Here is a 17,318-nt window from a genome sequence, read left to right on the forward strand (position 1 = left end):
TGGAGGGTGCGGTGGTTTTGGAGTATTTCCTGACAGATTTAAATTGTGTGTCGGACTGGGATTCGAACCCGAGACCATGACACTCACAGATAGTGCTCCTTTCGACCGAGCTATCCAGGCACAACTCACTAACTGCACTCTTTTCTTTATTTATATCACAGTTTTACTTGTGGGAACAATCCCGTAGGCATTGGCGATGCCATTTGTTCGCAATATCGTTTCCTTCAGGAGTGTTGGTCCTGCAAGGGTTACAGGGGAACTTCTATGACATTTGAAAAGTAGAAGATAGGGTCTGGAAGAAGTAAAGCTGTTAAGGTGGGTCTTGAGTCATATCTAGATAACTTGGAGTGTAAGAGCATAGGCCATGGAAGGCAACATTTCGGGTATAGTCCCAGTCCAGCAAACATTTGAAATCTTCTAGGCAGTTTAATACAGAACAGCCCTTGTCAAAACCCACACCACGTTACAGTCTTTGAAACACGAAACAACCTTTTCCATATGCTGCATTGCTCAATATCTAAATTAAAAAAATTAAAGTTTGTAGATGGAAATGTTATATTTGAGTCAAATGTAGAAAAAATTGTGTAGTCTACTGTGAGACAATAACATATAAACTGTCACCTGTGCATCTTCATCTTTTCGCGGCGTTAAGACTGTTCCATAAATTTCGGGCGTGCAGCCGCATAAATTCAGCTTCTTCTTCTAATATTTCGGCTGAATACCGTCCAGCCGTCTTCAGAGCGAGCCGAGGTGACTGACGCTCCAGCACTTGCTCCGTCCTTCTTCAACCGAGGATCGAACCAGCGTTAGTCACCTCGATCACTCTGAAGATGGCTGGACGGTATTCAGCCGAAATATTAGAAGAAGAAGCTGAATTTATGCTGCTGCACGCCCGAAATTTTATGAAACAAGCTGTCAGCTATTCATCTACACTCTTTGTGTCCTTCTCTTTGTCTACTTTCTACTGTGGCAATTTCCCAAACGCCCTTATATATGTTGTTGTCAAATCAGTTTACTAAAAGGAAGATAACAGACTAAGCAATCTCATTTGTGCCAGCAATCTCCAGAAGACCATATACAGCAGAATTTATAAACACTTCAATTTAAAAAAAAAAATCTTACGTGAAAATCACTTAGATTTCAAACAGCTGTTGACTGAAGAGCTTGTATTTCTCTTGAGATAAGATTAGATATCATAGGCTTAGAATGAAAACCTTACATCTAAAAAATACATAAAATAAATATTTTTATTGAGTTATCAGGTATAAAACCTCGTGTTTCAGCTATTAGGAACGTAAGCAGAGGTAATGACCTATGACCTGCGCTCTCGTGAACAAAAAAAGAAAAGAAGAAATAGAAGCTACTTTTACTGACAGGCAAACATGTGAAGCAAGAAAACCATACATAACTTTTATGAGATATGAAGTTCCCATTATAAGCCGACAACATACTTTTTGTTCCACAGATACATAGTGAGGAGGTCCTCAAGGACGTAGAACATGTCGGAAATACAAGGATACGTAATACACATCCACAGAAAAGAAGTATGCTAGTGTCGCTTCCACAGAATATAAGTAGAAAGGTCTTCCTGGCTATGAAATAATTCAGAATAATCTTAAACATATTTCCATGTAAGACGTAGTAACAAACACATCACCATACACGCAAATGTACAAAACACTGAGGGACATATGATTACTATCGGGATGCCTAGCCACGTATCATCAAAGAGGAGAGATGATATAACGAAGTCAGTTAATCAAAAATTATTACCAATGGAAACGTTAAGTAGCTAAGGATTTTGAATGTGTGAACAACTATATCCAGTTGAGAACGCTAAAATATTATGGAATAGTAGACACAGTAGTTTCATGATTTTTGTCTTAACTGAATGACATGAGACATTGTGTATCAGTTCCTTATTGAAGAAATAGCAGTAAATACTCTTAATTTTAAATAATTGGTATATTAAATGGTTCCACTGAATCGTTCTTTATTTCTAATACACATAAACAATTACCACTAGCATCGTCAAAAAATGAGCATACTGTCCCTTTTGTAGATAACAAGTATAGGAATGGAGAACAGTGTAGTTCTCTTACTGTAAAATCCAAGTAAAGAAATATTTGGGAGCATCCAAAGATGGTTCTACGCAATTGTTTTACCATTAGTTATTCAAAAGACTCAATACTTATCATGACACAAATGTTCCATTCAAAAATGTAAGGCAAGAAGTGATAGTCGACCACAATATTATTGCACCTGGGCTTAGGGCGCTTCGGTCGGCTTCTCGTGAGACAGAACGTAATCGTGGTTGATAGTATACGCACGTCTGACCTGAAAGACTTGACAGTGTGATTTGTTTTCCTTAGTCACCACTCTACTTGTTAACAGTAACGTCACCGCATATTTTCGATAACGGCCATGTGCAATAATATCGTGGTTGAGTGATAGAGAGTTTTCAGTTTCTTTAATTACGTACAGATCACAAACAACCTTAATTAAAAAATACGAACATCTTAAAATTAATAAAGCACCTTATATAATCCCGTGTGCTTCCATGACGAGAATCAGTTATCATAAGTTTCCTGGGTAACGTGTCGCGCCAGATTGTAAAAATAACTGTGACTGAATGAAACCGATGTTTCCCTCACAGATGTAGTGGCCCTCCTCTGGGTCTCTGATCAGTTTTATTCAGTGACAGCTCTTTTTACAATATATCGTAGTATCACAAACAGAAAATTTTTATATTAAAAGCGCTATTGTTCACCTACAAGTCTTGACAATGTTAGGCAGAATGCACTGTTTGAAATTCTGAAGGTAGCTGCGGTAAAATACTCGGAGCGAAAGATTATATACAACTTGTGTAGAAATCATACGGCATTTGTAAAAGTCGGACACGAAAGAAACACAGTAGTTGCGAAGGGAGTGAGACAGTCTTTAGCCTATCCACGATGTTATTCAGTCTGTACAATGAGCAAGCAGTAAGAGACCAAAGAAACATATGGAGAAGGAATTAGAATTCAGGAAAAAGAGATAAAAACTTTGAGGTTTACCGACGATTTTGCAATTCTGTCAGCGACAGCTAAGAGTTGGGAACTGCAATTGAACGGAATGGGCAGTGGTTTGAAAGGAGGATTTAAGAGGAACATTAAACAAAGCAGAACAAGGATAATGGAACGTAGTACAATTAAATTAGCCGATGCTGAAGGAATTATATTAGGGAACGAGACACTTAAAATAGCAAAATTAGTTTTCATATTTGGGCAGCAAATTAATACATGATGGACGAAATGTTAAATAGCAAATGTTAAATAGCAAATTAATACATGATGGTCGAAGTAGAGAGGATCTTAAATGCAGAGTGGCAACGGTGAGAATAGTATTTCTGCAAATGAGAAATTTGTTAGCCCAAGTGAAAAGGAGTTTTCGTTAGAGATACTTCTCTGGAATGCATCTTTGTACGGATGTGAAACATGGACCACAAATAGTTTAGACTTCAGCTTTTGAAATGTGCTGTTATAGAATTATACTGATATACTATTTAACTAATGACGAGATAGGATAGAACAGAAAGTAATATTTAGCGGTCACAGGCTCTGCATAGCACGTGCTGCTTCCACAATCTGCCTCCATTTCTTTCTTTCTGTGCTCGGTTCCTCCAGGTGTCTTCAATCTCCAGGGATGCCAGGTCCTTCACTACGCCATCCATCCAGCGCTGCCTTGGTCGTCTCACGGGGAGTCTGGTGTTTGGTTTCCCCTCAAATGTTTCTTCGCCTGTCTTTCTTCTGGCATACGAGCTATAAGGCCTGCCCTCCAGATTTTTTTGCTCTTCAGCTTCCGTAATATTGCTGGTTATTGCATCAAGAGGTTGGCCCTCATATCTTCTTCATTACTTTCCTTTCCAATATTAACAGTTTTTCCTTTTCACGCTATGTCACGCTCCAGATTTCTGAACCGTACATGACTGCTGGTCATGTCACTGCATAATAGATTCTAATCTCGGTATTTGCTGATACAGGTTTTGAGCTGAGAGTCTCCCTCAGGAAATTTGTGCATTTCATTCACATTTTTGTCCCTTGATGTCCATTTCTATGTTGTTGTTGCTGGTAAGCCAAGATCCCAAGTATATGAACTGGTGAACTCCGTTGAACCTCATGCAATTCGTGTCAAGAAATTCTTGCAGCGTCTTGTCTTCACCCTCCTTGCAGGAACTCAATTTTGTCTTGAGTCACCTTGAGCCCAACCTCCTGCGCTTAGTTATCCATTTATGGTACATTCCTTTCAACTCACAATGAATCATTAACTAAATAATCTTATGGGAAGCAGTTTTTTATCAGTCTTTTTATAATTTCGCTCCCTTTTTGAAATACGATCTGTTACGCAGTCAAGCGTTTCTGAGCTGTGATGGGCTCACATAAATTTTAGTGAGCACTTACAGAGTAATGTGGACGAGAAACCAGTATCCAACAACAATGTTATCCGTGTGTCTACAGTCAACATGTGACGACCTGTTTATCGTGGTGATTGTTCTCGGGGTGACGACTGCGAACGGAAATGAAGAGCTCTCTGCCTATTTAGCATTTATAGAGGCAATTACTATTCGTATTTATTTAGTGTAAACAGATGAACAGTCAAAATGAGGAGTAGATGCAGCATACATTCTGACGAGAAAATATTTTCGAAAAATTTATCAAATGAAATTCACAAATTGCTGTCAGGTAATGAGGAATTGTACTTTGAAATATACACTCCTGGAAATGGGAAAAAGAACACATTGACACCGGTGTGTCAGACCCACCATACTTGCTCCGGACACTGCGAGAGGGCTGTACAAGCAATGAGCACACGCACGGCACAGCGGACACACCAGGAACCGCGGTGTTGGCCGTCGAATGGCGCTAGCTGCGCAGAATTTGTGCACCGCCGCCGTCAGTGTCAGCCAGTTTGCCGTGCCATACGGAGCTCCATCGCAGTCTTTAACACTGGTAGCATGCCGCGACAGCGTGGACGTGAACCGTATGTGCAGTTGACGGACTTTGAGCGAGGGCGTATAGTGGGCATGCGGGAGGCCGGGTGGACGTACCGCCGAATTGCTCAACACGTGGGGCGTGAGGTCTCCACAGTACATCGATGTTGTCGCCAGTGGTCGGCGGAAGGTGTGCACGTGCCCGTCGACCTGGGACCGGACCGCAGCGACGCACGGATGCACGCCAAGACCGTAGGATCCTACGCAGTGCCGTAGGGGACCGCACCGCCACTTCCCAGCAAATTAGGGACACTGTTGCTCCTGGGGTATCGGCGAGGACCATTCGCAACCGTCTCCATGAAGCTGGGCTACGGTCCCCCACACCGTTAGGCCGTCTTCCGCTCACGCCCCAACATCGTGCAGCCCGCCTCCAGTGGTGTCGCGACAGGCGTGAATGGAGGGACGAATGGAGACGTGTCGTCTTCAGCGTTGAGAGTCGCTTCTGCCTTGGTGCCAATGATGGTCGTATGCGTGTTTGGCGCCGTGCAGGTGAGCGCCACAATCAGGACTGCATACGACCGAGGCACACAGGGCCAACACCCGGCATCATGGTGTGGGGAGCGATCTCCTACACTGGCCGTACACCACTGGTGATCGTCGAGGGGACACTGAATAGTGCACGGTACATCCAAACCGTCATCGAAGCCATCGTTCTACCATTCCTAGACCGGCAAGGGAACTTGCTGTTCCAACAGGACAATGCACGTCCGCATGTATCCCGTGCCACCCAACGTGCTCTAGAAGGTGTAAGTCAACTACCCTGGCCAGCAAGATCTCCGGATCTGTCCCCCATTGAGCATGTTTGGGACTGGATGAAGCGTCGTCTCACGCGGTCTGCACGTCCAGCACGAACGCTGGTCCAACTGAGGCGCCAGGTGGAAATGGCATGGCAAGCCGTTCCACAGGACTACATGCAGCATCTCTACGATCGTCTCCATGGGAGACTAGCAGCCTGCATTGCTGCGAAAGGTGGATATACACTGTACTAGTGCCGACATTGTGCATGCTCTGTTGCCTGTGTCTATGTGCCTGTGGTTCTGTCAGTGTGATCATGTGATGTATCTGACCCCAGGAATGTGACAATAAAGTTTCCCCTTCCTGGGACAATGAATTCACGGTGTCCTTATTTCAATTTCCAGGTGCGTAGAAGTCATTACGACGCAAATTCCATCATCTTTTGCAATCTCCATCTTTCATTACCGTTTCGTCAATCATTTCCTTCTTGCACCGCTACTATCACGTTATCGTTAGCGTCTTCTTCGAATTTCGCCTTATCCGCACATCGAACATCAGCAACTAAGTTTGTAAACGCTTCTTTATTATTTCCATTTGGGAACATTAAGCTGATACAACATTTCTGTAGATTTTGTAGCTGTGGCTTGCTGTTGTTGTGGTCTTCAGTCCTGAGACTGGTTTAATGCAGCTCTCCATGCTACTCTATCCTGTGTAAGCTTCTTCATCTCCCACTACCTACTGCAACCTACATCCTTCTGAATCTGCTTAGTGTATTCATCTCTTGGTCTCCCTCAACGATTTTTACCCTCCACGCTGCCCTCCAATACTAAATTAGTGATCCCTTGATGCCTCAGAACATGTCCTGCCAACCGATCCCTTCTTCCCGCCAAGTTGTGCCACAGACATCTCCCCAATCCTATTCAATACTTCCTCAATAGTTATGTGATCTACCCACCTAATCTTCAGCATTCTTCTGTAGCACCACATTTCGAAAGCTTCTATTCTCTTCTTGTCTAAACTATTTATCGTCCATGTTTCACTTCCATACATGGCTACACTCCATACAAATACTTTCAGAAATGACTTCCTGACACTTAAATCTATACTCGATGTTATCAAATTTCTCTTCTTCAGAAACGCTTTCCTTGCCATTACCAGTCAACATTTTATATCCTCTCTACCTCGATCATCATCAGTTATTTTGCTCCCCAAATAGCAAAACTCCTTTACTACTTTAAGTGTCTCATTTCCTAATCTAATTCCCTCAGCATCACCCGACTTAATTCGACTACATTCCATTATCCTCGTTTTGCTTTTGTTGATGTTCATCTTATATCCTTCTTTCAAGACACTATCCATTCCGTTCAACTGCTCATCCAAGTCCTTTGCTGTCTCTGACAGAATTACAATGTCATCGGCGAACCTCAAAGTTTTTATTTCTTCTCCATGGATTTTAATACCTACTCCCAATTTTTCTTTTGTTTCCTTCACTGCTTGCTCAATATACAGATTGAATAACATCGGGGATAGGCTACAACCCTGTCTCACTCCCTTCCCAACCACTGCCTCCCTTTCATACCCCTCGACTCTTATAACTGCCATCTGGTTTCAGTACAAATTGTAAATAGCCTTTCGCTCCCTGTATTTTACCCCTGCCACCTTCAGAATTTGAAAGAGAGTATTCCAGTCAACATTGTCAAAAGCTTTCTCTAAGTCTACAAATGCTAGAAAAGTAGGTTTGCCCTTCCTTAATCTAGTTTCTAAGGTAAGTCGTAGGGTCAGTATTGCCTCACGTGTTCCAACATTTCTACGGAATCCAAACTGATCTTCCCCGAGTTCGGCTTCTACCAGTTTTTCCATTTGTCTGTAAAGAATTCGCGTTAGTATTTTGCAGCTGTGACTTACTAAACTGATAGTTCGGTAATTTTCACATCTGTGAACACCTGCTTTCTTTGGGATTGGAATGATTATATTCTTCTTGAAGTCTGAGGGTATTTCGCCTGTTTCATACATCTTGCTCACCAGATGGTAGAGTTTTGTCAGGACTGGCTCTCCCAAGGCCGTCAGTAACTCCAATGGAATGTTGTCTACTCCGGGGGCCTTGTTTCGACTCAGGTCTTTCAGTGCTCTGTCAAACTCTTCACGCAGTATCATATCTCCCATTTCATCTTCATCTACATCCTCTTCCATTTCCGTAATATTGTCCTCAAGTACATCGCCCTTGTATAGACCCTCTATATACTCCTTCAATCATTTCTGCTTTCCCTTCTTTGCTTAGAACTGGGTTTCCATATGAACTCTTGATGTTCAAGCAAGTGGTTCTCTTATCTCCAAAGGTCTCTTTAATTTTCCTGTAGGCAATATCTATCTTACCCCTAGTGAGACAAGCCTCTACATCCTTACATTTGTCCTGTAGCCATCCCTGCTTAGCCATTTTGCACTTCCTGTCGATCTCATTTATGAGACGTTTGTATTCCTTTTTGCCTGCTTCATTTACTGCATTTTTATATTTTCTCCTTTCATCAATTAAATTCAATATTTCTTCCGTTACCCAAGGATTTCTACTAGCCCTCGTCTTTTTACCTATTTGATTCTCTGCTGCCTTCACTATTTCATCCCTCAAAGCTACCCATTCTTCTTCTACTGTATTTCTTTCCCCCATTCCTGTCAATTGTTCCCTTATGCTCTCCCTGAAACTCTGTACAACCTCTGGTTTAGTCAGTTTATCCAGGTCCCATCTCCTTAAATTCCCACCTTTTTGCTGTTTCTTCAGTTTTAATCTACAGTTCATAACCAATAGATTGTGGTCAGAGTCCACATCTGCCCCTGGAAATGGTTTGAGGAAGGCCGGCGTGTACCAGATTCCGTGTCAATGTGGCAAGTCGTATATTGGTCAGACGATGCGCACGTCGAGGATCGATGCCGTGAACACCAGAGGCACACTCGACTGATGTATCCGAGCAAGTCGGCGGTCGCTGAACATTGTTTGTCGGAAAATCACGCCATGGAGTATGACCGCACGAGGATTCTGGTACAGACGTCGAGATACTGGGTCAGCGTTGTTAGAGAGGCCATCGAAATTCGCACCAATGACGACCTCATAAACCGTGACTGTGGCTATAATCTTAGCAAGGCTTGGAAACCAGCGATTGGGTTAATCAAGAGTAAATCTAGCAAACGTATTGTTGTGACGACTACGGCGGACAAAGCCATCACACCGACGTCATCTCAGACGCCGTCGCAATCTGTTCCACCGCGCGACCGCGGCGCGGGGCGCGGACGGCGGAGGGAGCACGCCGCGGGGGGAGGGTATTTAAATCAGCCGCCGCCGCGACCGAACCCAGTTCCCTCTGAGCAGCCATAGCGTACGGATCTCCGTGCCGGCATGTTCACAGGAGCTCAGTCTGTCAGTTCACCTGATGATGGCGACATGTATGATCGCCGAAATATTGTGCCCGTTGGACACTATAGACCGGCAGCACACCCGTGGATATTTTGAAAACCAACGATTATTAACAAAATTACTCTCATGTGAGATATCAAAGAAATTGTGATTGGATTGAGGGATTCTTCGTAGGGAGGACCCAGCATGTTATCCTTGATGTAGTATCATCAACAGCAGTCGAAGTATTTTGTATATACCATGGATGTGTGTTGGAAAACCTTGTTGTTCATGTGGTAATTGACCCGGTAAACTTCGGAATTTTCACAGGTGAAACAATTATCTACATGAAATACTGTCTGAAAAAGTTGCAGAACAGTTTAGTCATATCTGGATAAGATTTCAAAGCGGCACAAAGATGGTAAATTCATATAAACGTACAAAAATGTAAAATTGCGGACTTTAAAAAAACCTGGAAAGTGTGAGAAGGACTCCCGTCCTGAGAATTCCGTAAAAACTTAATTGTTTATGTAGACAGTTCATCTATAGGTTTCGATGAGTGAGTTTGCGAGTATCAGAATATGTGACATAAATGCCTGTGACTCTTGTTTGCATTGACTTACAACCTTGAACTGTTTACACCGCCAAGGGACAGAAGCCCATATTATTTGCTGTGAAAAAGGGGTCTTAACATACACACAGATGGCAAGTGGTAAAAAAATGTGATACAATTGGAAGTTAGCAGTTATCGAGTTATTTTCCTTTACTTGTACTGTGAAAACTTGCTTCTTGCCAAATGATCCTAGGTTAAAGTATCCCAAAGGTTTTGATGAGTGAGTTTGCGAATATCAAAATATGTGACATAAATAGTCGTATCGTTTGATTACACTGCTTTATAAGCGTAAATTTTGCATTTGACACAAATTTCAACTTGATACCTCTACCCTTTATGGGAAAAAGAGGTCTTAACAGGCGGAGAGACAGACGGACAACAAAGTAATCCGATAAGGGTTCCGTTTTTACCGGCTGGAGTAAGTAACGCTAAAAACGAAAAAACTGGTGTCCTATGACCACAATATCAATAATTCACACCTAGAACAAGTACACACTAAAATTCCTGGATTTAACAATTTGTGGTGCTACGAAGCGAAATGATCACATACGATCAGTAGTATGTAAGGCAGGTGACAGTTTTCGGTTCGTTGACAGGGTGCTGTGAAATCAAGGTCAATCTGCAAAGGAAATTGCTTACATATCTATCGTGCGTCTCATCCTAAAACACTGCTCGAGAGTATGGTGCCCATAAGAAATAAAGGATACAGTACATAGTAAAGCAGAGTGGCACGAATGTTTGACTCACGGAAGATGGTCATGGAGATGAATAATGGCAGGTTCTTGAAGAGGAAAGGAAATTATCACGCGGAAGGTTACTTACAGAATTTCAATAACCAGTATAAGTGGAGAACTTCGAGTGTTCTTCGGCTCCCTGCGTATCTCTCCCGCATGGGCCGAGCAGATAAAATTGAACTAGTTACAGCAGGCGCAGAAGCTTTTAAGCAGTAATTATTTCTGCACTCCATACGTGACTGGAGCGGGAAGAAACCGCATCATGTTGTACCACGATGAACACCCTGCGCCATGCTCCTCACAGTGGTTTGCAGAGTATGTATGTAGATATAGATATAACTTACTACACCCCGCTGTACCGAATACAAATAACTTCCAGGTAACCATTGCCATGCACAGATTCAGATACACTCTTACGGAACTTTAGCTTGTCTTCATATTTACTAAATACTCTTGAGAGTATCACTTTCCACAAATTCCGTAATCGTTACTTGTGTTTTTATATTTTGACTTCTTAGGAATTTATTTTTTAGTTTGATTACAATTATTCTTTCCCCTAGGTCTTATACTTTTGTCGCATGCCATTTGATTCTGTTGCTGTTAGGGTTGGCTTTACACCATACCTCCCTACCTGGATTTTTCTATTGTTACGTGAATTTCATAACAGTAATTTTTGTTTATACACTCCTGGAAATGGAAAAAAGAACACATTGACACCGGTGTGTCAGACCCACCATACTTGCCCCGGACACTGCGAGAGGGCTGTACAAGCAATGATCAATGAACCGCGGTGTTGGCCGTCGAATGGCGCTAGCTGCGCAGCATTTGTGCACCGCCGCCGTCAGTGTCAGCCAGTTTGCCGTGGCATACGGAGCTCCATCGCAGTCTTTAACACTGGTAGCATGCCGCGACAGCGTGGACGTGAACCGTATGTGCAGTTGACGGACTTTGAGCGAGGGCGTATAGTGGGCATGCGGGAGGCCGGGTGGACGTACCGCCGAATTGCTCAACACGTGGGGCGTGAGGTCTCCACAGTACATCGATGTTGTAGCCAGTGGTCGGCGGAAGGTGCACGTACCCGTCGACCTGGGACCGGACCGCAGCGACGCACGGATGCACTCCAAGACCGCAGGATCCTACGCAGTGCCGTAGGGGACCGCACCGCCACTTCCCAGCAAATTAGGGACACTGTTGCTCCTGGGGTATCGGCGAGGACCATTCGCAACCGTCTCCATGAAGCTGGGCTACGGTCCCGCACACCGTTAGGCCGTCTTCCGCTCACGCTCCAACATCGTGCAGCCCGCCTCCAGTGGTGTCGCGACAGGCGTGAATGGAGGGACGAATGGAGACGTGTCGTCTTCAGCGATGAGAGTCGCTTCTGCCTTGGTGTCAATGATGGTCGTATGCGTGTTTGGCGCCGTGCAGGTGAGCGCCACAATCAGGACTGCATACGACCGAGGCACACAGGGCCAACACCCGGCATCATGGTGTGGGGAGCGATCTCCTACACTGGCCGTACACCACTGGTGATCGTCGAGGGGACACTGAATAGTGCACGGTACATCCAAACCGTCATCGAACCCATCGTTCTACCATTCCTAGACCGGCAAGGGAACTTGCTGTTCCAACAGGACAATGCACGTCCGCATGTATCCCGTGCCATCCAACGTGCTCTAGAAGGTGTAAGTCAACTACCCTGGCCAGCAAGATCTCCGGATCTGTCCCCCATTGAGCATGTTTGGGACTGGATGAAGCGTCGTCTCACGCGGTCTGCACGTCCAGCACGAACGCTGGTCCACCTGAGGCGCCAGGTGGAAATGGCATGGCAAGCCGTTCCACAGGACTACATGCAGCATCTCTACGATCGTCTCCATGGGAGAATAGCAGCCTGCATTGCTGCGAAAGGTGGATATACACTGTACTAGTGCCGACATTGTGCATGCTCTGTTGCCTGTGTCTATGTGCCTGTGGTTCTGTCAGTGTGATCATGTGATGTATCTGACCCCAGGAATGTGTCAATAAAGTTTCCCCTTCCTGGGACAATGAATTCACGGTGTTCTTATTTCAATTTCCAGGAGTGTATTTTTTATGTAATATTCTTACATCCATCAGGTTAAAGATTTTACCTAAGTTCCACTCGTGGTTCTTGATTTGCGGTACTGTTATATAAGTCACTATATTACTTCATTACATTTTTAAGTTTTCTTTTCATGGACATTAACAAATATTTACTATATAATTTAGCGTCTGTAAGCTGTAAACGAACGTCTTAAATTCAAGACATTGCAATCCAATCTATGCATAAAACAAGGGGACTTGCAAACAGGAAATGTTAACAGTGTTTAAATTTTTGAGATTAAAACTCAGTGATAAATTTGGTTGGAAGAAGCATACAATAGGACTGCGGAAGTGCGTAAATCCATCTTTGTTAGCAAAGTGAATGTTGTCAGACACTGGTGACGAAAAAATAAACAAAATCTGTCATATTTCATTTCATTTCTTTTCATAATGTCACATGATATAAATGGGGTAACGCATGAAGTCAAACTACATCTTATGGATCAAAAATCGTGTAATATGTAGATCTGTAGCGTAAATTCACGTATGTGATAGATCTATCTTTCAGATCAAATGCTCAGTTCACGGAATCAATGCGGAATAAGAACATTCCTCATAACGTCTTCTCCGTCTCTCAGAAAGGTGTCCAGTGTACAGGAACGTAAATATTCAACAGTTTGTTCACTCTTTATGTCACTGATGAATTTTTTAAAATGTATTTGTTATTCACTAGACCTCATAAAAATATCATGTATACGTTCTTACTAAGACGTCAAATAAAATAAGAACCATTCTGGGTCGTTGAAACTGTTGTCAGCAGTAAAATGGAAACTGCTATGGTTAATTAATTACTATGTACTGACATAATCAGATCCCATGCTTCTGTGCGGAGTTAGAACAATTTGAGGAATACTTTACGTCTATGGGGTGCTTGTATGGCCTCGAGGCTACCTGATCTGAATCCTACACAGAACAGTTACCTGAGAGGGCATCGAGTGTGAAGCTCACGTATTGGTCCCAGTTCTGACTAATTGCGAGAAAATGAGTGTGTCGTTTAACTCGAAATGGATGAAGGTGGATTCTAACACTTTCAGTGTGTCCGTACCAGGTCGAATCTCTACGTCATCAGTGCGAAAGGTTACACGCATCCGTGTCTATGTGTCTGTGTCTATTTCTCTGACATCTATAATTTCTTGTATCGCTGAACTGTTTCATTGTAATTGCTATGAAGCAATTACTATAAAACAGCTTGAAGACATTCAAAAACAGCGTCCGTATGAAAGTATCACTCTGTCGTAATATGTTCTACATGAGGCTATCATCAGACAGTATTTCTTAGACAGGATTACACGACTCCCCGCAAACACCTGACTACCAAGAAGTAAAGCAAATAAAGGACGAACTGAAGGATTGCCCCATCATAAATAGATAACGTTCAGACGTACTAGCTCGACACAAATTTGTTATCACAATGGAAACACAACATGAAATTTCGTGTACTCTAACCAATAACATTTGTTAATAGCGCTTAATAAATTTTGCAATATCACTTTAATACGGAACACTGCTCAACGCTCTCCTGGTATTACTGAGTCATACTTGTAACTATAGCATTCGGTACTTCTTCTTTTTTGACGTTAATCTTCTGTATGGTTTGACGCACTCTGCTATGAGTTCCTGTTTTGTGTCAAGGTCTTCACCTCAGAGTTGCATTTGCACCTGGCGTCCTTAATTATTCTTTGGAGTATTCCAGTCTGATTTTCCTTATAGTTTTTATCCTCAACACCTCCCTTATGAGTAGGCATCACCTGTCAAACTGCACTCCCCCGCATCCACCACTCCCGGCTCCACACAGACACACACACACACACACACACACACACACACACACAATGTGGTCGACTCGCTCACAACGGAATCCCCACCATTATCGTTGTCCCCATCCCTGCCGCAGCTGTGGGCCAAGTTATTTTGTGTGCACTGTGACATGAAGAGTCTGGCGCAGAGTAAGAAACAGAAGTGGGCAGCATCAAACCAGTAAGAATGCTGATCGAAAAAGACACCTTGCCTCGCTCCAATCTTTGAACCAAACAGTAGAGCCATTTATAGGAGTATTCTCTAGCTTATCTACATTTACAGCTAAACTGTGAAGTGTTTGGCACCCACTGTGTCAGTTATTACGCATTATCTCGTTCCATTCACACAAGGTGTGCGGGAAGAACTATGGTTTAAATCCCTCCCTGCGTGCTGTCATAACTATACCTACGCGAACGATGTGTAGGGGGATGTAGCACATTCCTAGACATTATTTAAAGCCAGTTCTTGAAACGTTACAAGTGTGTTTTCTGGGGATAGTTTACATCTATAATCGGAAGTCTGCCAGTTCAGTTTCTTCAGCATATCTATTACACTCTCTGACGGATCAAACAAACCTGTCACCATTCGTGCTGTCCTTCTCTGTACACGTTCAATATCCCCCGTTGTTCCTATTTGGTACATTTCTCACACACTTGACCAATATTCCAGAATTGGACGCACGAGTGATTTTCAAGCAATCTCCTTGTAGACTGATTGCATGTCTCCAGCATTCTAGCAAATAAACCGAAGTCTGCCACCTCCTTTATCCGTGACTGAGTGTATCTGATCATTCAATTTCATAACCCTATATAGTGTTACACTCAGATGTGTGAGTTGACAGATTCCAACGGTGACTCATTGATATTATGATCATAGGGTACTAAGTTTTTTCGTTTCGTGAAATGCACAATTTTACAGTTGTGATCATTTGAAGCAACTTGTCAGTGAATCTTCCTGGCAGATTAAAACTGTGTGCCGGACCGAGACTCGAACTCGGGACCTTTGCCTTTTGCGGGCAAGTGCTCTACCAACTGAGCTACAATCAAGCACGACTCACGATCCGCCCTCACAGCTTCAATTCTGCCAGTACCTCGTCTCCTACTTTCCAAACTCGGTAGAGCACTTGGCCGTGAAAGTTAAAGGTCCCGAGTTCGAGTCTCGGTCCGGCACACAGTTTTAATCTGCCAGGAATTTTCATATCAGTGCATACTCCGCTACAGAGTGAAAATCTCATTCTGGCTACTAGTCAATCTTTGCACCACTTCCAAACCCTATCAAGGTCTGAGTAAATATTTATGCTAATTCTTTCAGAGAGTACCTCATTAAAGATAACTGCATCATTAGCGATAGGTCTGAGGTTAGTATTAATAATGTCGGCAAGGTGATTAACATACAGCATGAATATCAAGTGACACACCTTAAGTAACTTCTACATCTGTTTACGACCCTCCATCCCAGACGACTTGCTGTATCTTCCTCCCAAAAAATCATCAATCCAATCATACATATCACTTGATACCCCAAAACATAATTTAATAATAAGCGTAGACCTAGTAGTGGTACGGAGGCAAATGCTTTTCGGATATCGAGAACTATTGCAGCTGCCGAATCAGCTAATCTAAGGGAAACAGAACATCCACCATATCAGCTGACCTGTTACTACTTGAAAACATAACATTGTACTGATTGGCAGTGCAACCTGGACTTCACAATACGACCCAGAACTTTGTCAAACGACTTACCTAGCACCGCGACCCACAGAAGACAGATACAACACGGTGCTGCTGAACATATACCGCTGGCTGGTACGTACATTGTTGACAGTGATGTCTACGTCAGAGCTGACGAGGGCGGCATACTCGAACATGTTGACGATCACTTTGAGGCGACCGCCCTCCTTGTTGCGCCATATCCAGTGTGGGATGTAGAAGGCGAGCGCCTGCAGGAACAGCACGAACGGCACCCACTGGTAGTAGGCGTGTCTCACCACTGGTTCTCCTTCCGCGTCGGGCCCCACCCCCGGTAGCATGCCTCCACCGCTCAGCACAGCCGAGGGGTCCAGGTGGCGGACCACGGTGTACGTGCTCGTGAAGAAGCAGAACGTCTCGATCACGTTGTTGGGGACGCCATTGTCGTTGATGCATCGGATGTGCTCGCCGATGTACTGGCGGCTCGTCACCAGGATCGTGCACACCAGCAGCAGGACGAAGGTGACGCGGTAGTGCAGCTTGAAGACGAGGTTGTCGATGCTCACAAGCTTCACCTTGAACTTGATGTTCTTGCTGAACTCTTCGAACGTTTTGAGCATGGTGTTGCCGAGTTGTGTGTCTTTCAGTCGAGGAAAAGAGAAACACAGTGCCTCTCTCTGATGCTTGCCTGACTTAAACTGATAAGAAGAGATAGGGTCAACGTGAGTTTAATCTAATCTTTAGGATCCATGCTGCTTAGAGGCTACTCTTTTTCGAGGAGATCTGATGTTTCATCATTTTCTTTATTCGTGTCCTCTTTCCCACAAGGGTAAGTTTCACTACCACATCCCGTTAAAAACTGCACTTATTAAGTTTGTTAATTTGCAACGTGCTCCATTATAACATTTTTGTAATACTATATGTATGTATTGTGTGTGTTTGTGAGCGTTCGCACATGGGTGTGCGGAGTGCAGCGCAGTCTTTGTGATGATAATGACAGAAGGGATAGGGTGAAACTCGATGCTGACACATAGCCTACTGCTCGTCAATAGCACCAAGGGGGCCGCCAAGTTTAACGTCCCCATCCGACGGACGGGTCACCATCAACATTGTTATATGCCCTCACTACATAACACACTGCGGAGAGGTTTAGTATTTAAATCAGAACGTTGGCGTCAAGTCTGGTGATCAGAAACATTACGCCTCCACCTCCCCTCCCCCT

The 17,318-nt window shown here is 43.7% G+C and overlaps 1 protein-coding gene across 2 annotated transcripts in view; it reads right to left on the minus strand.

Annotated features, from left to right (window-relative positions):
- LOC126163044 (innexin inx7) overlaps positions 1 to 17,318 on the minus strand; it is a 165,083-nt gene that overhangs the window by 18,192 nt on the left and 129,573 nt on the right. The window contains exon 1 of one of the 2 annotated variants that reach the window (XM_049919931.1): positions 16,222 to 16,750. The exons of the other annotated variant lie outside the window; for it this stretch is intronic. Coding sequence (XP_049775888.1) covers positions 16,222 to 16,716 — 495 coding nt within the window. The 5' untranslated portion in view covers positions 16,717 to 16,750. Of the gene's footprint in view, positions 1 to 16,221; positions 16,751 to 17,318 lie in introns of those variants that run through there. 2 annotated transcript variants of the gene reach the window in all.

Source organism: Schistocerca cancellata, chromosome 1 (genome assembly GCF_023864275.1).
Source record: "Schistocerca cancellata isolate TAMUIC-IGC-003103 chromosome 1, iqSchCanc2.1, whole genome shotgun sequence".
NCBI classification, from domain to species: domain Eukaryota; kingdom Metazoa; phylum Arthropoda; class Insecta; order Orthoptera; family Acrididae; genus Schistocerca; species Schistocerca cancellata.